This window comes from Electrophorus electricus, chromosome 7 (genome assembly GCF_013358815.1).
Source record: "Electrophorus electricus isolate fEleEle1 chromosome 7, fEleEle1.pri, whole genome shotgun sequence".
Classification (NCBI taxonomy): Eukaryota; Metazoa; Chordata; class Actinopteri; order Gymnotiformes; family Gymnotidae; genus Electrophorus; species Electrophorus electricus.
The window spans coordinates 3,812,603-3,835,090 of NC_049541.1; the positions used below are offsets into that span (position 1 = coordinate 3,812,603).

The window sequence follows — 22,488 nt, forward strand, 5'->3', positions numbered from 1 at the left end:
TAAACACAACAACAATAACAACAACAACAACAACAAACGTGTGCAGTTTAAAGCCCTGGCATTATAGTGGCACAACGAGTGCAACAGCCTGAAAATGGAACCAGAAGCTACTCGGTTCCTCTAATTACCCCATAAACCATCTTGAGCACTTTTAGATTTGGCTTCTTAATTTAACTCCCTGACGAAGCCTGAGAAAGACAAAGCATATAATTGACAATTGTGTCATGCTGTATGCTGTAGGAAAGCCCATATGGGAGAATGTTTAAATTTAAAGTTGAAATGCCACCACCCCTCACCCACACACATATACATGCACATGTACACACGCACACGCGGGGTCTTCTGTCATTTTTTGACAGGTGCTACCAACAGGCGCCTTCACCCCACCCCACAGGTGTGTGTTTATTTTTGTGTGCGCCGTTTAGGTCAGCTTTGTAAGAATGTAGGAAGCCTCCATATAATCACAGCCCACCGAGCCCTGGTCCCAAGTAATGTACATGTCATGTTCTGTTCCTAGAGAGAATGTTTTCACAGCTTTTATCGACTTGTGCATGTATGCTGTAGGTTAAAGGCAGACGGGAGAAAGAGAGATTGCGCCTGCTTTGTAATGAAGGACATGCTGCGATTCATCCTTATGCTAGAACTCCCACTAAACGTCCCTGGCACCTATTACTTAAGCTTCAAGCTCGTACTCACAAACATATCTGTCAATCCGAAGTATTCTCACATCATCCCCTAAGCATCTTTCCTGAGAACTGCCAAGCATATGCATAAAGCTCTGGGAAAAAATATAGCGCTCCTATTTGGGGACGTGCACAAGATAGACACAAGGGACATATCCCATTTTCTAACGGAAAACTTTAGGTATGAATAAATCTGTTGAAAAAGTTTTTTGAATGCGCACTGTGCTGACTGTTTTACCACGAGTATTTAACCCTGACAGACAGTGGTGTGTGCGAGTGCGTGCTGGGCTTTGCGTCTGACATGAATCAGATAAGCACAGGGACAAACTCTGTGTCTTGCAGTAAAGACTTTCAGCTGCACTTGCTTTGAAGTCTTTCAAATACACTTACTGTGAAGGGATCCGAAGGAGGCACGAGTTATTTTGAAAATCCCCCTTCCACTGGGGCTGCCTCTTTCCTCCCCTCTCTCCTTCTCTCCCTCCCTCTCTATCTCTCTGTCTCCTGCTCATGTTAGATCCTGTCTGCTTTGGCGGTGTCTGAAACCCCTCCTCCTCCCCTCTCTCTCTCTCTCTCTCTCTCTCTCTCTCGTTCTCTCCCCTCCCCATTTCAGGCAGTGTGGATTCCTGGCTGTGTTTAATTGGCGAGTGGCAGGCGGGCTTGAGAGCGAGAGACTGAGAGAGAGGGAGCGAGAGAGAGAAAAAGAGAGAGAGCGGCAGTGTGGGAGATCTGAGGGAGCGATTGGGACTCATATGGAGAGGCAGTGTGTCACACTGGCTTTACGAGCTGAGACTTTGACTTTCTGAGAGTGAGTGAGAGGGAGAGTCAGAGAGAGGGAGAGAGAGAAAGAGAGAGAGAGAAACTCAGACAGACGGAAAGAGGAGGATGGGCTAGAGTTTTGGGATAGGGTGAGCTGCCTCTGAGAATTTTTACATAGTGGGAAGAGAGGGAGCGAGGATACAGAGGGCAAAGGAGAAAGGAGACGTTGAGAGAGGGGGAATGAGAGAAAGGGCAAACAAAGTGCGGCAGAGGGAGGGATAGGTAGAGGAATGACTGAACCTTAGTGAGGGATAAGTACAGGAAAGACTGCAACGGAGTGAGAGAATAAGGTGGGAGGGGGAGGGGGGGGAGAGGCCCACCACTGGAGAGAGGGCAACAGGCGGGCTGTGTACGGGAAGTGCGAGAAGTAGGGAGAGAGAGAGAGAGAGAAAAGAGGGAAAACAAGGGAAGGTTAGAAAAAGAAATTGAAGGAAGGAAGGGGGAGGTGAGTCTTGAGGGAGAGAGAGAGAGTTGCAAAGTAGAAGACAAACTGAAAGGACAGAGAAACAGTATGTGAGAAGGGGAACAGAGGTGGAGAGCGAGAGAGCGTGCACGCGAAAGGCCGAGGAGCGAGAGCGAGAGCGAGAGCGAGAGAGAGAGGTGTGTTTGAGAGAGCTACGCAGATGAGGAAAACAGTCTTAGTGAATGGCTTGGGTGGAGAGAGAGAGGGGTGGAAACCAGTTGTTTTGTAAGTCCTCTGCCAGTGCGGCTCCTGGACTACTGCTGTGCACTCTGGGATTGGCAGGGAGAGGACATCCCAGCCTTCCATCCAGCCAGGGACTACTGCACCACTGCCTGCTCAAGGAGCCAGCGCTCCCCACAGGCCGGGGCACATGGACGCGCCATGCCCAGCTCTGGAGCCCGGTCTGGGCCCATTGCCATGGAGGGGGCGCTGCCTTTCCATCTTCCCACTGGAGCTCGGGATGGCTGAGGACCAAATGGATAACCGCGACCGGCACGTCCCCCAGAGAAGGCAGTGTACCTGGGCCAAGCCACTGCCCCGCGTCCGAAGGTTGCAGCCCTCCATGGTACTCGTGGAGGGAGGTGAGCGCGTCTACATGGGACTGGCCACACTGCGTGGGACTGGCCATGGCCCCCAGGCTATCGTCATGTACATGTGCATGGGAGGAGACGTAGGGAGTGCGAGTGCAACGAAACCATGGTACCCCACCGGGAAGCCACACCTCTTTAATGGCGGCCCTGCGCCACAGCTCTTGCCGGCTAAGGTCAGGGGTCAGGGGTATTACAGAGAGGCCTCGCTATGTGGCGATGGAGCATTACTGGGACTGTTATAGCGGGGCAGCACACCTACAGGGGTTCCAAGTGGGACAATCTAGGTGCGTGTGGATACAACTGGACGCTGTGAAAGGAGACATGTCACGTTTTGAGAGTCAAAATGATGGGAGCGAAATGCGACAGCGCAGAAACTAGCAGGACCGGCCAGTCCACCACGACGCACTGTAACGGGTCCTGGGCATTCTTTCCCACCGAGGTGCCCCAGAGCCAGTTCAGGAGCTGTAGGATGCCAGGATCCAGGTTACCAGTGAGTGTAGTCCAAAGAGAAGATCCCGAGCTGGGCCGAGCAGTGCGTGCAGAGGGGCCTGGGGCGCTGGAGAGCCGGAGGAACCAGAGGAACCAAGGATCTGTGCGCGAGCAGATCAAACAAGTGGTCACAGAGCTAGAAGATGTCCTTGGTGGTCTCAAACAAGTCCAGTTGGAGATGAGAGAGGTGAGGAAATCAATGCTGAAGTGAAACAACACTTTATTGACTCATGGCTGCTGTGTTTTAGGTGTATAACAACAGGAATAATTAGTTTGCTCAAAGCCTGTAGCCTTTTGATGGTTATTCCATGAGTACACAAGAATGAAATAGACCTTTAGACCACCTGAGGTCATATAATCACTGTTAGCACTGCCGCCATTTACTTTTCACACTCTGTGATGTATATATGTGCAAAGAATATTTATGATAAGGGAATCATCCTTAGGTCTGTCCAGTGATCCAGATCTTTACGACAAGGGGTCCTAAGAAAAAGTGTTAGAGAGAACAAACCAGGCCATGATGAGAATAGTGTCCAATGCAAACCAGAGGAAATTTTCCAAGTGTCGTCTTTGCAAACATCTCGATAATGAATCCAGTCTGACAGCTCCAGAGAGCGAAGCTACTGCTGGCCACTGAAGAACATGAACCCAGCCTAAATAAACAACAGGAGGGAAAATACAGTCCCAGATGGGCTCAGAGCTTCTCGCAGTCTGAAAAGCTGGAGAACTTCGCTTGCTCTTACAGGACATTGTTTCTTTATCGGGGGATCACTGGCTTTTTTGTAGGGAACAGGATCGAGACAGCTCTCTGATGCAGAGGCATGAAGGAGACAAAAGCCCAGATTTTTTTTTTTAAGCTATTTTGACACCAGAATGATGGGTGAATGCTTTTTTAATAGGGTCCTGGACCAGCCTGGACAATGTCCATTAGAAAAGAAGCGTCACACAATCAGTATCTAAGGACACTGTGCTTTCTGCAGCTCCACATTAGTGATAATGGAAAGAGAAGAAACAGTAACTGAATTATTTAGTATATTATTTAGAACCATAATTGTTTTAGTAGATACATCATGAATGATCTCCATGAAAAAGCCTCTTTACAGATCATGTTAAGAGGCTGGGGGAATTTTAGGGAATTTCAAAGAATGACTGAGAATTACGTTTGCCTAATGATGTCTGTTAAGAATATGCAAAGTAATGGCATTTAAGGAGCATCATGTAGCGATTCCTATGGTTTTTTTTGGATAAAATTATCCTACATTCTCCCATCTTTCTGTGGCCACACAAAGTGATCTTGCAGTCATTACGTTGTCATGTGTTTGGACATAGAACATGACCTGACATAACAAACAGAACTTAACCAACTGACAATGGGTTGTTTATTCCTAAACTACTCTGCTTTGGGGTTGATCTACTCACAGTTCGTGTTTCGAGCAGGGCTGGTTGAGCCTAACTACTGCATTGATCTGTGCAGGTCGTTCAGCAGATTGACCTTCTGACGTCCAACATTGACCTGAAAGAGGACCCGGGGCATCATGGCGACTGCTTTGGGGTGGTGGAGATCATCCAGGACTCCGAGGGAGATGCGGAATCTCTGCAGCAGGGTGGAGTCCGGACTACTCTTCTCCAGTCGGAGGGCGGCCTGGCCGCCGGCACCTCGGGCAGGAGGGACCTTGACGTCGCGTGCCCCCCTGCCCATGGCCCAGTCGCCAAGGAGTCTGCGGACAGCAAGCGAGCGGTTGCCACGTGTGCACAGTGTACGAACAGTGTGGCCAATGGGGACTGCCTGCCAGCCAGACCTCCCAAAGCCAAAGTCAAAGAGCTCTGGCATCAAAGGAGAAAGACAGATCACGTGGCCCCTTCAAAGCCGCCCAAACCCCCTTTTCCCCTAGCGGGCTTGATTAAGACCCAGAGACCCCTGCCATGCCCACAGAACGGACAGGTCAAAATGGCCCTTCAGGAATCTAACCAACCCCCGGACATCATGAAGATACCCCATTACCCTGGAAAGCAGAAGCAGTTTCCTTCTACTGTTGTGTAAAGGGGGTGAGAAGGGAGTCATGCTGCTTCAGACTGCAGAGAACAACACACACACACACACACCTACACACATTACACACGACACAAACAACGTGAATAGGATCTCCCCCCAGCTCCAACATGGTTAGGTAACTCGGGGTGAGTGGTCGACAAGAGTCCTCAATAGAAGATTGTTCATCCTGAATGTGTGAAGTGTGTGTGCATGTGTACATATCTGCATGTCTGTGTGTGTGAGTGTGTGTGTGAGTGCCTGAGCATTTGTACCTATTTGTTACCATTATATCTGTCTGCGTAAAAACTTATGGGTGTGTACGTGTCAGCATGTGCACCTGAATATCCTAAACATTCCCTGGTATGCACATATAATATATGAAGTTGATCTGTGAAAATACCTAAATGGCCTGTTATGCAAGATAAGGCCTATGCAGCAAAAAAGCCTCCTCGCTAAGACTCCCTTGCCCAGTGCACCGTGGGATGCGCAGAGCAAAACAAGGAACTCTTCTCAGAACTTCAGCCTTCTTCCACTCGGGAGAGCCCAGATACACATCGCTGTTCCCGACGTGATCTGTCTGCTCGTCAGGGTCGGTGCGCTGTCAGAAGGCCACGCTCGGCTTCTCGGGTTACCGGTGGCACCGTCGGGTTTCCCGTGTGTGTGCGTGGGGTGGCGGCACAGGTCCAGGCTGCCTTGGCGTTAGTCGGGGGAGTGTGGGGGAAAGTGCCTCATCGAGGAGCATGGAGGATGGTGCTTTGTTGTACTGATCAGTATGAAATTCAAGGGCAATCAAAAGTGTTTTTAAGAAACACGTTAAAAATAGCGTATTATTTGCTCTCTGGGCTTAGAATGGCGAGATTAATAAGAGACTGGTTAAGAGCATTTACTTCTGCGAGCGTGAAGAGAGCTAATGCTTGGCTTCATCTTCAATGACGACAGCTTGTCTAATATAAGTGTCTGGATGATAAACATGTTGACACTGCTTTTTGTGCAGGGAGACAGATCCCATAATAGCCTTATGGTCCAAATGGACTTGCGTTGGTGGGAAAAGCCAAATCTGCGTCATTCTGATTTTCAGTCTTCAAATTGCAGAAACTGTGTGTACAACTATGGTGGATTCCCCCCCCCGCCCCCCCATGTTTTGAAAACAGTGGTTGAGGTTTGGCAGGCTCCGCTCATCGTCCTCTAGTGGAGGGTATGTGCAATGGCAGCCTATTTCCCCCCAGCTCACCCCACACGCTTGAGCCAGACTGACTGTCTGGTTTTGATTAGACGGCACTCGCCTTGGTGACGCAGCGAATGGGGCGAGATTGTACAGCATTTGCAGAGTTTCGGTAAACACGGCCGCTTTCAGACGCAGCCCAAAATGGAACCACCCACAGTTGGGAGGAGACACAACATAGCATAACGCCCAAAGCAGGAAGCTGTGTACAGAGTAGAAGCTATCAGAGGGAGTGTTGTAAACATTTGTTGTGCCCGCAGAACAGTGTGTATTTCAGTAAGTGACTTGTTTACAGAGAACATTCACTCTCCAGGTGTCCTCCATCAGATGAAGAAGCTGGTTTTGTGTTTTCCAGAGTCATCACTGACCACCACCACAGTGTTGACCCATGTGAAGGTTTAATTATTTGCTGTTGGTATTCATTAAAGAGTAATCTAACTTCCCACAGTCTGACTGCAGAGCAATAAGAGTGAGTGAGTGTGTATGTGTGTGTGTGTGTGTGTGTGTGTGTGTGTGTGTGTGTTGTTGAGCTTGCCCACACAGACTATAAAGTCTAGACTTATGAATGTTGGAGCATATGGTGCTTGCCTGATTGCGTTTCATTGAGCTAGCATGCAGAACGTTCTAGAATCTGGTGGTAACAGAATGTGTTAATAGTTTTACCGTGAGAGATTTTTCACTTGTGACAAGAAAGAATCTGCTGCAGATTGCCAGTCAGTTAATTAGTTTAACCATTACGCTAAGTGCTCGCTGAAAAAAAACAAAACAAAGCGATGATAAGGAGACTTCAGAAGGAGACTTCTGATTTCTATGTCAGTTAGTACTAGCGCTGTGCATTAAAATCCAGGGAAATTAAAGCCCTTTTGACTTTCACTTTACTTTCCTATTGCATTATGATTACACAAAACTTATAAAAGGAGTACAAAAAGAAATAGCTTTCTACTTTAGAAAGCGGTGTGAATAATAAAACCTAGCTTTCAGAAAGGCCTGCTGGAGGTCCCTTTTACCACTCGGGTTTATTTTTACTCCAGACTGAGGGCGTGCTGTGGTTGAGAAGTTGACCAGCCCGTTATACGAGCAATGACGCAAGCGTGGAGATGATCAGACAGTTCAGCACACACACCGGGTCTCTCTCTGTGGCCTAGCCATCAGTGACCCTGTGCAGTTTCACCGTGAGATCTGCCTGTTCCCTGGAACGGGACGTCACGGATTTGGCACAGTCGGCCACAGGTCAGGGAGAGGCCGCTGCTACCAGGGTTTGTGTGCATCAAGTGTCCCAGACAGCTGGTCTTGGGTCAGCTTCATATATTTTTACAGTTCGGCCTTACTGCCGAACATCCGCTGACCTGCGGAGTTGAACTCCCACCCAGATCAAGGACATCTGCTACCCACAAAATTTAGCTCATGGGCAGATCTAACACAACTGGTCCAGTGACTGTGGGTCTTCTGAACAGGTCATTTATTTATTTGAACTAAACTCTACACAAAGGCAGATCTCCTGGAGGACAGATGTTTATAACTGATATGTGATCATTCCTATTAGTCTGTTTAAGGGAAAAAAAAGGATCTTACATAAATGATCTTACTCTGAAACCTTCAATACACACAGAACTATACCACCAGGTGCACTGTATTTGATGGAAAAAGACTGCTATGTTCAGTTTTCTGTCTCCAAGAGTCACAGGCTTAAGAATAGTCTTTCACATCCATTATGACAGCCTCCTCAGGTGTCCAGGTGGTTTTAAGGTCTACATCTTCCTGGCATGGCTGGTTACTATGGTTACAGTGTTAGTGTAAGGACCAATGTTTAATACCTGAGTTTAGACCTGCATTTCAGTCCTACATACAAATCAAGTCAACTTACATTTATAATGTAATATGCATATGCAATGTATATGCACATACAAAATCTATGGCCTCCAACTAAAGCTGGATAGCAAGTTATATCCCTGGTGTTATGTGATATCTAGAGAGTCATCTATGAATATTTATATCAAAAGTTGATGGGACTGTGGAGAAAAAAAGCACACAGTGAACCTATTAGAATAAACCTTTTTAGGTGCTTTAGATGATCACCATGACAACGAACGTCCCATTGTTTGCATAAGGATTAGGTATGGACGGTTCACATTAGCCGTACCCTGCGTCTGAAACCGACAGAGTGCCGTGCACTTTTCTGTCTTGCGCTCCATCTGTGACGTTTTTTCAAAGCGGAGTCTATTTTGCAAATGCGCACTCCTGTGGCGCATTTCCAGCGCGGGCAGGGCTCCTGCTCGGGCACTTTGTCAGAGCACTTCTTCAAGCCACTCCTGCTGTCCTCCAGCATGGCACATTAATCACACTCCTAAATTACAGTGCAAAACAAATGCATTGCTGGTGCGCTGCCATCCAGCAGTTCAGTTATTTATTTAATTTTATTAGATTTTTGTAGCTGCGATAATAAGGTTGGGGGGTGGGGTGGGGATGGGGGGGGCATTTAAGTAATTTTGAACTCAAATTCGAGCTATTGCTCAAGTCCAGTGTGTCAGTAAAAGTGGTAGCGGGTTGGAGTTGGGTCAAACTTCAGGAAGGACAAACATTAGTGTTGCTCTTATAAGAGAAGCTGAGTTTGTTAATCATGGCTAAATATGAATATGCAAAATATTCAACTAAATATGCAACATATAATTTTAAGGTATGATATTTCTGTATATAATTAGTGTAGCACTAACAAATGTGCTGGTAGGTGCTCTATGTTTGGCTCACATTAAGCATCCCTTTTCGTGCCTAATTGCTGATTCGATTTTTCTGGCATGGTCACAAAGTTCGCATCCTACTTGTGACTTTGTTCTAAAAGCTTCTGGAAGTGCTGAGCTTGGAGTTGTTAAACTGTCTGTCTTTTTACAGGGAGGCCGCAGAGGAGAAGCTGCCATGAACGACAGGCCAAGGACAGCCTGCTGGAAGAGAAAGTGTTTCCAACGGAGACCTCCAAAGCCATTTCATTATCCTTCTCTCTCTCTCTCTCTCCCCTCTCTCTGTCTTTCTCTCCCTCCCTCTCTCTCTGCACTCATGTTTGACTGCACTGTGTCCACCAACAGAACAAGTTACTGTTGCTTGTGCACTTGTGACCTGTAACCTGAATTTATGTGTTTGTGAAGGTAGTGCTACTACAGAAGAACAAACTTTTCAGTTCAGTCTTGCCACCCTCACACACACACACACACACACACACACACACACACACACACACACACACACACACACACACACACACATTATGCAGTGAAATCCCAGCATTTGCATGGGATTTAGGACTGAGGCCATGATGACCAAAGAAAGAGTTTGAACATTCCTTACTGTGGCTGAAATTAACAGGATGTGACAAGAGTATGAAATGAAGGAAAGGTGGAAGTTGGCCCAGAGGGTCTGGCGAGATAACAATCGTAATAGTAAACTGAAGCAGTTGTTGCTCTGAAAGGCTGTGCATAAAACCTCATCTGCGATGAATATATTCAGCCTGTGTGTTCTGTGATCCAGTGTTTTGGATCTGCAGTTTGTGACTCATAAACGATGCAGAACCTAAAGCCAATGTAAGCCATTTGTGGAGACTGTTACCTTTAAGTAGTCGCGTTGATATATTATGGCCGCAAGAGGGCGCTTTATACCGCTGAAATGCCACTGAAAGCTGTGTCACGTTGTGTAAATCATAAAGGAAGCAGAAAAGGACCAATGTGGAAGTACTCAGAAAACGCGATGTCATCATTTCGTATCAGCCGTTACATAAGCAAATTTCATACAATATTCTCTCTGCACAATTGAAAGATTATTTTTTATGTTTATTGTCTGTAAACTGTTGGGGGTTTTACGGTTTTTGCAGTACAAATATATACAGTATTTCAGCATGCGACATTAATTCAAATATATTTTCTATAGAATATTTGTACGGTTCAGAACAGTGTCTCCAGTCTTGACAGCGTCTGTGTCTCTGTTTATTTAGGTATTGTCTGAGAACTCACTCACTAGGAGGCCCCTTTCTTCTTTCCCAGCATGCACCTCTCCCAGACTACATTATTCAGTGATATTGTATTTACAGAACACCAGGAGCAGTAAAGAATTGTGTTTTCTTTATTGCTCAGCAATATAAACAGCTTCACCCTTAATGTGTGTGTGTGTGTGCGTGTGAGAGAGAGAGAGAGAGAGAGAGAGAGTGTGTGTGTGTGTGTGTGTGTGTGTGTGTATCTGTGCATGTTTGAGTATGTGTTTATGAGTACTCTGGCACATTTAAAAACTCCAGCAGAACTCCCAGTCCGGGTACACTGATATCATAACATCTGCTGCCATTTTAGCATCCGTGCTGTGCTAAGAGTCTGCCATCCAAACGATGTCTCTCCAGTGGCGGCCTTTTAACTGAACCTGAATGTAATATGGCTTGTAGACGGGAGCTACACTGCAGTAGAGGGGCACCAGCAGATAATGGTTCTTTTCTGTAAAATGCCCCTGAACGTGAAGTGTAGCTAATAAAGAAATGAGAGTAGGCACAAGACACTCTGTTTCTAACATGTTCTATTAAAATTAGTGATAAATGTATGTGTAGCATAAAATAGTGGAATAGTGGGAAGCTTCTGTGATGGTGCGCTATCACTACATAGTATTGTGCCCTTTAGTTAAGCATTTTGTTGGTGTTCATCTAGTGAAATCCACTGCACTCACAGTGAAACCTTGGAACTCCACCAGTATGTGTCAAAATGTGCCAGTCACATGGGCTCAGTGAATAAGGATGTTACACTGTGATCCCTCATTGTTGATATGCTGTAAATGGCTAAAACGTACTAAATGAATAGAGACGTGAGTAACAACAGTTTCTGTCAGTTTATGTCAGTTTGTGTTGCATGTCTTTTGTTTCCAGCTGTGTTTTACAACATTAAGTAAGGCTTTTCCGTCAGGCTACAGGAGGCCTGACTATTATGAAACTCACAGTTACAGTTTAATTCTCTATGAATGCCCCAGGCCCTGCTAACAGCAACCAAACATTTTAATGTGGTCTGGTTGTACTTATAAGGAAGCAACGGTTCCTACTTGTCAATTTTTTGCATTTAAACCTGAAGAACAGAGAAGGGAATGTGTTTTTTTTTTTTGGGGGGGGGGGGGGGGGGGGGGGGGGCATTTGGTTGGACTGAAAAAAAAGGGTGAGGTTTCCTTTGTGCCAAAGTGTGTTGGGAGTGATAACATTGCTCAAAAGCAGCTTTAATCTGTAGCGCTGGCCTCAAAAGCACTTATTTGTCAGCACTGTTTCATTAGGTTATAGCTTAAATAGCAGTAGGTAACATGTAGAAATATAACTTTTTGTCATATTTGCTAAAACAATCGCTGTGTCCTGACAGTAGTGCATGAAACATATAGGCTCCACCTATTCCTCCTAACGCCATTGGCAAGATTCCACCGCACCCAGATCAAAACAACCAATCAGAGCCAGGAGGCGTGTCTGACCGAGTTTCAATCATTGCTCGTGCACGCATGGCCTCACTCGGTCAAGTGCAATCAGTGTGGGGCCTCAGGATAAACAACCGCGATCAGTGAAATACTGCCAATCCACCCTTTGTGACCAACAGCTTTCATGACATGAAGAAAAGCAAGTTAAAAAGAAAGAATTAGACCGAACCTGAGATAAGTCAAGAATAAACACAGCAGCTTTTCAGAGGTGAAAAAAGCTACAAGGACCAGAAAAGATTCAAAATCAATGCCGATATAGCTAACTTTCTGCTTGACGGGTAGCTGATTACCCTTGCTTGATATATATATTTTTAAATTTGATTTTCAAAATAAAATCAACTACAAAGTTGGTAATGGTTATGGTAACAATCTATAGTGCATTTCTCATTTCACTGTGATGTTGCTGTCGGGCTAGAGTTGGATTGTTTCCCAGGCTAAGGATACTCGTTAACTGTTTTATTTGAAAGTTGCTGAAAATATCTTCGTGAAGGCAGTCTTATCTGATGTTTGTGATATTTACGTTTGCATGTGTTCTCAGTGATGTTGAGATTTCAGTGTGCACAGCAGTCTCCTCTGCGGGGAGTGGCCGTGGGGGCGGGGCTACACAGGGAGGGGGAGGAGCCTGGAATTCGCATTTTCAAGTCTATTCTCTTCTGAGTCCCACCGACTGCAGCATTAATGCATTAAAGGTAAACATCGGTTTCGGGCGTGAACTGCCCAGACCCACACAAACCTTCTACAAAACTAGTTCATATTTGTCATCTGACATGAACATGTGGGCACAGTCATTGGATCGAGATGCTGTAAATGTTTGGTCACCCCTTTATCCTTAACGCGGCTTAGTTGGTTCAATACAGTATCACTGCGGCTTGCTGTTAAATGGTACGGGACGTCGCTGGAAAATCGCCCTCTGTTTCTGTATTTAGCGGACTGTGAACGTAAGATTTTGCGGCCCATTTCGCTCACCTACCTCGTGGTCTTGTTTTCACTTTATATCATGCCCGGTTTGCCTTTAGAGCTCATTTGTCGTTGCTGCTGACCTTCTGACTAAGGTGCTAATTGCTCCGAGGGTTAGAGCGGAGCACCGGGTCATTTCCGCGCCTTTATTATTATTGGTCTGGGACGCCAACCAAACCACGGAGCTGTTTTTAATTTTTTTTGGACGCTTCGGTTCAAATTGCTCACGCAGTCCTGTCATACCTAGTATTAGGAATAATGCCGTGATTAATTTAAGATTCTGTGTGTTTTCTTTTCATTTTATTCCTCCACGCCTTCAGACCGTTTGCGAGAGGAACCCAGCCCAGACATCCAAACTAAACGGCCTTGTCTATGTTTATTAAGCTTCCAAAGCAAACCCTCTGGAAAAAATGTTTGGTCTTTTGGCTGTATGCTGAAACCTTTAGATCACAAACATATTGTTTTAATGGCATTAAACAAAAACAAAAATTCAGTGAATAATTAACTCTCAGAAAGTCATTTAATATTCTCACGTTGGATCAGAGAGGAGCACAGGATCAGAGAGCAGGTACAGCAATCTTGTGCTCACATAACCAAATCCTTGTCCCCTGAAAAACATAAAGGCAAGCGGTCTTGTATGGGAGCAAACAAAGTCATAACGTCAGCAGGCTCTCTGTTTCGCTTGTGTTTATTTCTGTAACTCAAAGCTGGAGGAGGAGGATGTGATCCAGTGCGGCAAACGCCTGGAATTTGATTGAGTGGCGGCGATGGTTAGCGATGGCAAACACGCAACGAGGGCGGACTTGGCAACCTCAGCCCTGCCTCAGACGTTAGGTAAGATCCCGGAGCCTCCCTCCTCTCCACACACTCATTCATACTCCCCAGAAACCCCGCTGCCCTTTTCACTTGACATCCGAGGTCATTCCTGCCATGTCCGAAGTGGCTCCTGGCTCTGACCTCACCTTCATTCCTCTATTCCTCTTCTTTCTCTCTCTCTCTCTCTCTCTCTCTCTCTCTCTCTCTTTCTCTCTCTCTCTCTTTCTCTCTCTCTCTCTTTGTTCATACTCTTGTAGGACAGTAACATGGGTAGAATTCTCTCTCTTTCTGTTTGCTTTCCTTTCCTCGTTTTCCCAGCGCGATTGCCCTGTGAAATGTCAGGATGTTAGAACCATAGACAACGTTAGGCCGATTCGAGTAGCCAGGGCTCTTACTGCACTCTGCTTACCCAGAATGCCTTAGAGGCCGCTCTGTCTCACCACCGTCACCAAGTCTACCTTCTCGTCTGGCTAAGGGTGGGTGAGCGGCTCCTAGGTAAGCTTGGGGTGCAGAGCCATCTCTGCACAATGATAGGTGAAGATGAAGGAAGGAAAAGTACAGAGGGGTAGTGTGTGTGTGTAAACAGATATATGCTGTAAAAGTTAGTGTGTCACTTCACAGACAGGTCTCTGATAGAGCTTCTGATGACCTCCAGATGCAAGTGAACAAAGCACTAAAGTGTTTTGAACATGTTTCTCTCCTCATTCTCTTTCTGGTATACTGTAATTGTGTTAGATGCTAAGGTGTCCATACCGCTTCTCCAAGCACAACACTCAAGGTTATCTGACGTGAAACATCTCAGGGAATGTATCCTCTTCGAATGTTCTGTTTGAATGTTCTAGTGTTGCCACATGTCAGGCTGGAGGTGACTGGGAGTCACGTGCCACATGAACACACCAGCACTCCCCACAGTCCACATTTAAAACCCGCAATAAAGAGAAACCATTCACACAAGTTTAGTGACCTCAGGCTTGTAGACTAACACTGAAACACAAAACTCTTGTGTGTTTATTCATAGGGACCGCACACAGGTACAACTGAATGACAAAAAAAACCCCACAAGCCCACATGCTTGTTTTTATAGGGTCTATATATATTAGGTTTGAAGAGAAGTGTTACAGAATGGGAGTATCACCTATAACACGCGCGCACGCGCACACACACACACACACACACACACACACACACACACACATACACACACACACACACACACACACACACACACACACACAGTGCTGTTAGATATGAATATGAGGTGGTATGTATTAAACCCAAATACATATGATGTGTATTTTTGATGGAAAATAGTCCACCTAGTCCTAAATATTTTTGTGTTGTAACAGTGGAAAATCATTGAACGAAAAAGACATAGGCAAACATCCTAGCTGGTTTGGCACAAAGCTGCTTCCTGGCAGAGACCACAATCTGACCAGAACACACACATAAAAAAAGAACATTTGTTTTTAAAATGTACTGATGTTTTATTTAATCAGTTTGTCCCTCTTTGGGGGATTTTTGGAATACAATATCTGAACATGAGTAGGCGGGCAATTAAAAAAAAACAAAAAACCCATCATTTTTCTTTCAGTGATGAAAAGCAAGGCAGGACATATCCTTCCGCATGCCAACCACGCACAGTATCCGAGATCATAAATCAATTATTTTATTTGTTCAGTGAGTAATTACAGATTTTCTCCAGCTAGGTAAGGTAAAACGCAGTCCGAGTGGCTTTTGCTGTTTTGTAGCGAGTACAGACAACCAGCTGCCCTCCGTGTTCCATAGGGACAGAACATGAACTCAGCAGTGCGCGGTGCCAATGCTGACGCTGTATGTTAGTCGGAGTGTCTGCCAGTTGTATACGTAACCTGTGCGAGGTGGTTCCTTGTCTCGCGTTCTCTCTCGCGGATGTTGTGTCTACTGTAAGCTGCCTCCGTTATCCCTTTCACCCGCCGCGTGGTGCTGGCTCGCTGTTCCACGCTGAGACAGCGGTTGAGGAATTTCTCTGCTCTGTGCGTACGACGGCGTGCCGTCGGGCTTGACGCGGGCGAATGCAATATCACCCCCCCCCCCCCCCCCCCCCCCACACACACACACACACACGGGCTTGACCGAAAAGTAACCATGAATAACTACAAGTTACTACCAGTTCTGGGTTCCTTTTACAAAGGATTTGTAATGAATTAGCAAGCAGTACAGCAATTACCACATACCACTGTAAAATTGACGGTATCTGTCAAAAACGGCACCGGAGTCACAATGTAGGCTATCCCAATATTACAGTTAAGCCCTAACACCGAGTCACTATCTGACAGTAACATAAAATATCCATATTACGCACACAAGAGCGCAGATTCATCCATGCTATTGCAGATCCGCTCTCGGCTCTTCAAACTTTAATAGGCTGCCTGTCACACCTCTCCACGTGTTGCGAAAGTGTCTGCTAAAGTGATTGAAAAACCTCAAGTGCAGAGCAGTGTATCTTACTTTTATGTTATGGGTCCACTTGAGTTACTGCTACCTGCGTGCATTTGGTTTGGCCACCTTGTAATGCGTTTTGGTGACGGGTTGAGGAATAGGAGCGATGCCGTACATGTGTGTACGTGCCGCGTGGTACATTAAGGATAAGGGGCTAGGCGCCATGCCATACACTTTAGCCCGAGGACTCTGTCTCGCGCTCCAAGCAGCTGGACAAACAGCCTCCTTCTTCTCCCCTCCGTGACATATTTGAGAGGCGCTCACCGTCGGCAGCCCCTGACGCGCGCCTAACAGCGCACTCAACAGCCTCCTTGTCCTCGGCGAAAGCTCACTGCTTAGGAGGCCGTGATGCGAGTGCACAAATCACCCTTTTGCGTGCCTCTTTGCTGACGCGAAGGAAAGAGGGAATAAAAATAAAGAATGTTTTTCCCTTGCATCGTGAACCCGAATTAAGTGTAAAGGGCGGGGACAGAGAATAAAGCTGTTCGCTGCAGCCGAGAGTCAATATTAGACGAGAATACCGAGACAGACAATAATGGAGCAGATAAAAGGGGAAGGGGGGGGATTTTCCAGACACTTTCAAAAACAAGGGGAAGCTATTCTGGCAGAGCGACGGCTCCCAACTGGCCAGGATAAACCTCGCGCCGTTTACGCGCCTTGCTCTTATGCGCTTTTCGTTAGCCTCATATTTGGCGCGCGTCCTCTCCTCGCGCGGCTATTCCTGAAACTTGGATCCCTGTTACAGTCTCTGCGACCACGCGACCCTGGCAACCCTCTCAGCGATATGCTTAGTCGTTCCGTTTACCAGGAAGTTCAGTGTTGTGGCCGGTCCGCTCATGAACCCAAATTCTTGTTTGATCATGAATTTGTGAGACGCTAGTTTTGTCACAGCTTGGAATGTGTGTTCTGCGCAGAGAGAGAAAGAGTAAGTGTATGATAGTACGTCCTTCATGTTGCAATGGCAGACACGGTAGGGGGGTTTAATGCCATTCCAGCTCAGTCTTCACAAGCCACTGTGAGTAAACAGACAGCCAGAGGTCCTCTGCAGACCTCACTGCAGACAGACAGACAGCCTCCATTTACCCTCCACATACTCAACAGATCAGCAATTACACCTAATACAGATTCTGTCTGCTCTATGCCCAGTGTTTTACACTCCCAAAACAGAATCCATTACAGGGTGTCTAAAATATTAAAAAGCACAAATGTAAACCCTAAAATACCTCAAACTACATGCAGTTAGGAGGCTTTGTAGGCTAGCTATTCAATGAATGTGGATGTATTCTGTAATAACAAACCAGTCATCCAAACGACCAGTGGGCCGCATTGAAACTTGCATGACACATGGTTAACTGGCGGCAGACGTTGCTGATAGGACCCTTTTAAAGTGGTTTCAGACTCTTTCTGAGGGTGTTGACTTTGAAAGGGAGGTACCTTGATTTTAGGCAGGTATACGCAAGAGATTAATATTTTATTGAGAACTCTCAAAGGAAGAAAAAAAGGGGTGATATTTGGGCACCCTGTGCTAATGCGTGTTTTTACACAACCAGCAGCCCAGGAGAATGTTTGGCTGAGGAACAATTCAGCATTACAGTGATGGCAGGAAACATTTGATCCTTATTCATCACTCACCAGGAACAGAAAACAAATAGCCCAAGGGCCCAATAGTTAATCCAATAAAAATGTTATACATGTCACACACTGCATTTTTGTGGTTCTACCTGTAATAGCGTTCGAAAAATGTTTGAGGGTCAAAGCAAGAGAAAAAAAACTCCATTTACCAGACTAAACGGTCTCAGCTGTTAAGATTTTGCCCTATCCACGTAGAGACGTCTGTGCACAGTAAATATCCCAAATACCCCAAATTCCTCAGGATCTGCTGTCTAATATAATTAAGTCAAACAGTGATTGCATATTATTGAACAAATAAAACATTTGCAATCAGTCTCCAACTAAAATACCTTTGAGTGAACCTTCTGTTAGTTAAAACCATAGCTTGATAGTTCATTCAAATAGATTAAACAGAGACTTTGTGTGGAATGGATTCATAATTTAATGTCAAAGAAGTTTAACTAAGAAACAAAATTCATTTCAGTATTACATTCTTTTTGGGTTATGTTCATTGCATATTGAGCCAAGCGTCCTCCACTGTGGAAGCTTTCTTGCATAATCATGGCACAGGACAAAGGAAGCACACAGGACAGTGCATGCAGACTCAAACACCACACACAGGGGTTTAATGGAACCATTAAGCTTTCATAGAACAAAATGGAACATGCACGTGGATTCGTTTGGTCATAGGGTTGCTGAGGATCTGCAGTGGAAGGTCATTAAATCACTCAATCAGAAATTAAACTCAAGTAGAGATTATACAAAAAAGGACCGTGCTTTGGTCTTCGTTGTTTTAAAAAGGTACAACACATCCTTACAACTTTATATATAATAAATACTCTTAATTCTAAAGCAATTGGCTATACACATACAGTAACATAGAGACACATTAAAAAGCACATTTTAATAATACAGCTTAAATACAAAATAACAGTACAATAATACTACAAATAATACTTTCATTTGGACTGGACACTTTAAAAAGAAAAATAATGAGACCGAAGGAAAGAACTCACACACTAGAGAAAAGAAAGCGAAAACAATGGAATGTACATGTTGCTGCAAGACTTTGTTGCTTGCACAGGGTCAGAACATAAAAATAATCTAAACACAGATACAGTACGTTGTTATGACACATTATTCCAACAAACAAAGGGAATATTTCAAGTTTTCATTCTAAATCAAGGGTGTCATACAAACCGGCAATGCACAAACAATTAAAAACGGACCAAAATGTCCATTTCTCCAGTCATTTTAGTTCCTGTAAAAATAATACGAGTCAAAAGTGATGTCTTTAAGGTGCGCGATTACAGTTCATTTATAATACTACTATTACTAATAATAATAATAAAAAATATAACATATATAAACTTATCTAAGTGCATGAGTGTCTACAGTGTATTATGTAATACATGTAGTATATACTTCTATTTTTTTACCTGGTTATCCTGCAGTTTCGAGTCTGGACATGATGACCACTGTAGAAGATCTCACAACGGACCACGTTGTTGGAAAAGTCCGACTCGGGAACAAGAAAATTCGGGTTAACTGTGACCTACAGCAAAGGAGAGAAAATGTACCAAAGAATGCAACAATCTGTCTAGAGCACAAACAACCATTATCTGTCTGTTCCGATCATCTCTCCCGCGCCTGTGTCTGTTTATATCTAAGCATTTGAAGTGTATGACTGCGGTATCCTAATTAGGTTTATCTCACCTTAAGGATATAATTTCCTGGAGGAACATCTGTGATGTCAATCCACTGGCAGTCAATGTTTGCAGCATAGGTGTCATGGCAACCAGGGCTCAACCCCTACAGTACAGAGAAGGATTACCAAGCACTCAAACTATGATTCGTCAAATAACAGACACTGGTAATCAGACTTGATAGTTGGGTTTATTTTTGTTTCTGTGTGTGTGTGTGTACCTGTGTGTGCGCAGTGCAAGCATAACGGCGACGGAAGCCTGGGTCACAGCCAGTGTCCTCCAGACAAAAGCTGGCCTTGTGGCCCTCTGCCATTTTTTGCCCACTGGTCTTGTCCAACAGGTCATAATTACTGAAGGCGTCCATGCTGTGGTAATGCCTGTGGCATGAGCGGAGGAACAGCAACAACGAGGCACGTGGAGCAGCAGAGAGAGAAAACAGCAACTATAAGACCATCTTTAAACTGATCACGGCAAAATTCCCAGTGTTGGACTCATTCTCATTTGTGTCCAGCCATACTTAATTAGGTTTTACTTTGACCCTGTAGGAGCCAACTTAGCATCAATTCAGCACCACTGCTGGATACTCACTGGTGACAGCTGTGCCACTCCCATTGGTGTCTGGGTTTGACAGGCAGGAAGTCTGCTGTCCCCAGGTTTCGGACCCTCTGAGGGAAACGCAGGAGGACCCTGTAGTCGATGTCTCTTACTGTTGGTCTATATGCTGACCTTAGAAAGAACATACAAGTCCACTAAAGAGTGCATTGACAAAGGGATGTATAGACACAATGAAAGACAGTAAAATTAATATTTAGGGTCTTAATGAAGTATCCAGCCTACTGATCAGTGGAATTCATACATAATTGTCCATGTATTATATTTAACATAACCTGGTAATAAACTAGTATTTGAAACGTTTTGGAAATGCAAAGCCTACTAGTACATTATTTAATGTCTATTTCAAATAAATGTAACTACATTTTTATGGACATGAGATAGACATCATAAACAAAACTGAGGTCATTTGAGGTGATTTGCGCTATTCTAAATCGAGAGTTTCATTGCATGAGAAACTGTAATACCTACCGCGCGAGACAGTTCTCTTCAGCTGCGCAGCGAAGAGCGTACATCTGCATGCGCTGGATGTAGGAGCCCGCCTGAATGGAATAGGCGTCTGGAATTAGGTCCGGAAGGCCTACAGAGAAAGACACAGGACGCTCCTACATTAAAAGATTTCTTTAAAAAAAAAAACAAAAGTCCAAAAGGGCTTAACGTTCGTAATGCTCTCCCAACGCACAGCTCACCGTTGTGGAAATATCTTGTGCCATACCCAGTTCCAGGAGGGGGGCGGCGAGTGCGAGCGACTGCTCGTCCGTTGGATGGATAGACGTTGTAGAACACCGCGTTTCTGTGGTTTTTCAGTGGGTTCCGTGGATCGTCGCTGACCATAGCGTCCGGTGTTACTCCTTCCTCGGTCGGCACGTTTGATCCAGACGGCGAGGACATATCGCTGGCACTCATTACTTGCTGGGGAGCTCCGATGGTCGCATAATCACGGCCCGAATGCGCGTTTAAGTTCTCCACACGCGCAGTCTCCCTAGGCGCAGATGCTGCGTTCCCCTGGCGCGATGCTTGGTTACCGGCCCCGGGTGACCCAGGAGACCTTCTTGCATTATTTTCTTCCAGGCTCGAGGTAACACTCCCTCTTCTCTGGGCGCCGCTACCGTAATATTCGGATGGAAGCCCTATATTTGTGCCGTTTGAGTTGTGCGCGTATTCAGGAGTGTAACGGCGGGCGCCCGGGGGACCCGTGAGTCCCCGACGCAGAGGCGCAATCGGCTCCGATTGCCTGGCACCGGCTGCGTGGCCTTGCGCCACTGCATACTGCCTACTGTCGCTGGGTGTCAAGTTTGTTGACATCGCTACATGAACGCGTGCCGTGCCGTCGTGTACTGCCGATGAGAAGCGACTTGACCCTTCGCTCCGGCTGCTCAGGTACACCCTGGACTCCCTCCTGGACTGTAGAGGCGCGTGGTACTCGGACCCAGTGCTCAATAAACTGTACACCTGCCCGTTATTCTCCCACCGAATCCTCTGCCTCCATGGGCCATGGTCCCGTGCCTGTTGTCCATTAACAATGTTAAGTACATACAGAAGCAAAATTGCACAAATAGCCATCTTGCACCAAAGCGATAAAACCAGAAATTAAAAGTTTCCGACGAAAGATTAAAAATCAGAATTAACAGCTATTCCAGCAAATCTTGCCTCTGTCCAAGGTGATGCCTAATTCTGCTGCGCACTCTAGGTCTTCTGGAGTGCGTTAGCGGCATAGTCTGAATTTCCTCAGAGAAATACTCGAAAGGTAGAGGAGGACCGCCGGTCTGTCATTTATCAAAATGAGAGAGTTTACACACGCATGCACAGACCGGGTTCATTTCAGCGGAAAACGAAGTTAACTCTCTCCTTCCCAAGACCACTTACACACGTTATTATTAAGGTCCACAACTGTATTGACCTGAGGCAAACTTTGCGCACAGGCGACACTTTAGGTCACATGTGCCCAAAATGAACTTTAGTTCTCTGGCTTCTTCACCAGCTGTGAACTGTCGATTTATCTGACGGTGACGGAATACGTCTGCCATGCAAACCCAAAGTTTATGATCTCACCGCTTTCGTCCGTATTACACAGTTTGCACTCGACTCATATTCCAACGTAAATAAACATTTATTGCAAAAGTAAAAGCCCTAAGGGCAAATTTATATGAGGATGAACAAATAGAATCTATATGCAAATATGTTTAGTTTAAATAAATAAGCTAAATAAACGTGTATTTTTTTTATATGTAAACAATACCGCAAAAGCAAAATGAACCTACTTTGTTAATTAATAGAATTGGTTAATTAATCTAGCAAACGTGTTGAGTTACCATCAGTTATTTTGATCTTGTGAAATAGTTATTTATTTCAGCTGTTTAATAAAATATCTTTACGATTTGGGCCAATATATGACTGATATATATGCATTCTGTAGAAACTTTGCTTGATAATTTGGAATACAATATACAGAAAAAGAACAAATAACAACGACGACAAAGAGAAGTGTTATCTGCACTACACAGACCGTCACTTTTGCTTTTGGAGCAGACGTGTCATTGTACG

The 22,488-nt window shown here is 45.3% G+C and overlaps 2 protein-coding genes across 2 annotated transcripts; one reads left to right on the forward strand and one right to left on the reverse strand.

Moving 5' to 3' along the window:
• Positions 1-1,241: 1,241 nt before the first annotated feature.
• si:ch211-178n15.1 lies at positions 1,242-11,132 on the forward strand. The gene is made up of 3 exons (XM_035528093.1): positions 1,242-3,228; positions 4,516-5,219; positions 9,182-11,132. Exons 1-2 carry the CDS (start codon positions 2,896-2,898, stop codon positions 5,080-5,082), a joined length of 900 nt encoding a protein of 299 aa, XP_035383986.1. The 5' UTR covers positions 1,242-2,895; the 3' UTR covers positions 5,083-5,219; positions 9,182-11,132.
• Positions 11,133-18,225: 7,093 nt separating this feature from the next.
• On the reverse strand, positions 18,226-22,269 carry loxl5b (lysyl oxidase-like 5b). The gene is made up of 7 exons (XM_027023768.2): positions 20,634-22,269; positions 20,416-20,524; positions 19,921-20,058; positions 19,553-19,709; positions 19,343-19,438; positions 19,066-19,181; positions 18,226-18,887 (listed from the first exon to the last, which is right to left on the reverse strand). The coding sequence occupies exons 1-7, from the start codon at positions 21,505-21,507 to the stop codon at positions 18,881-18,883; spliced, it is 1,497 nt and encodes a 498-aa protein (XP_026879569.2). The 5' UTR covers positions 21,508-22,269; the 3' UTR covers positions 18,226-18,880.
• Positions 22,270-22,488: the final 219 nt, after the last annotated feature.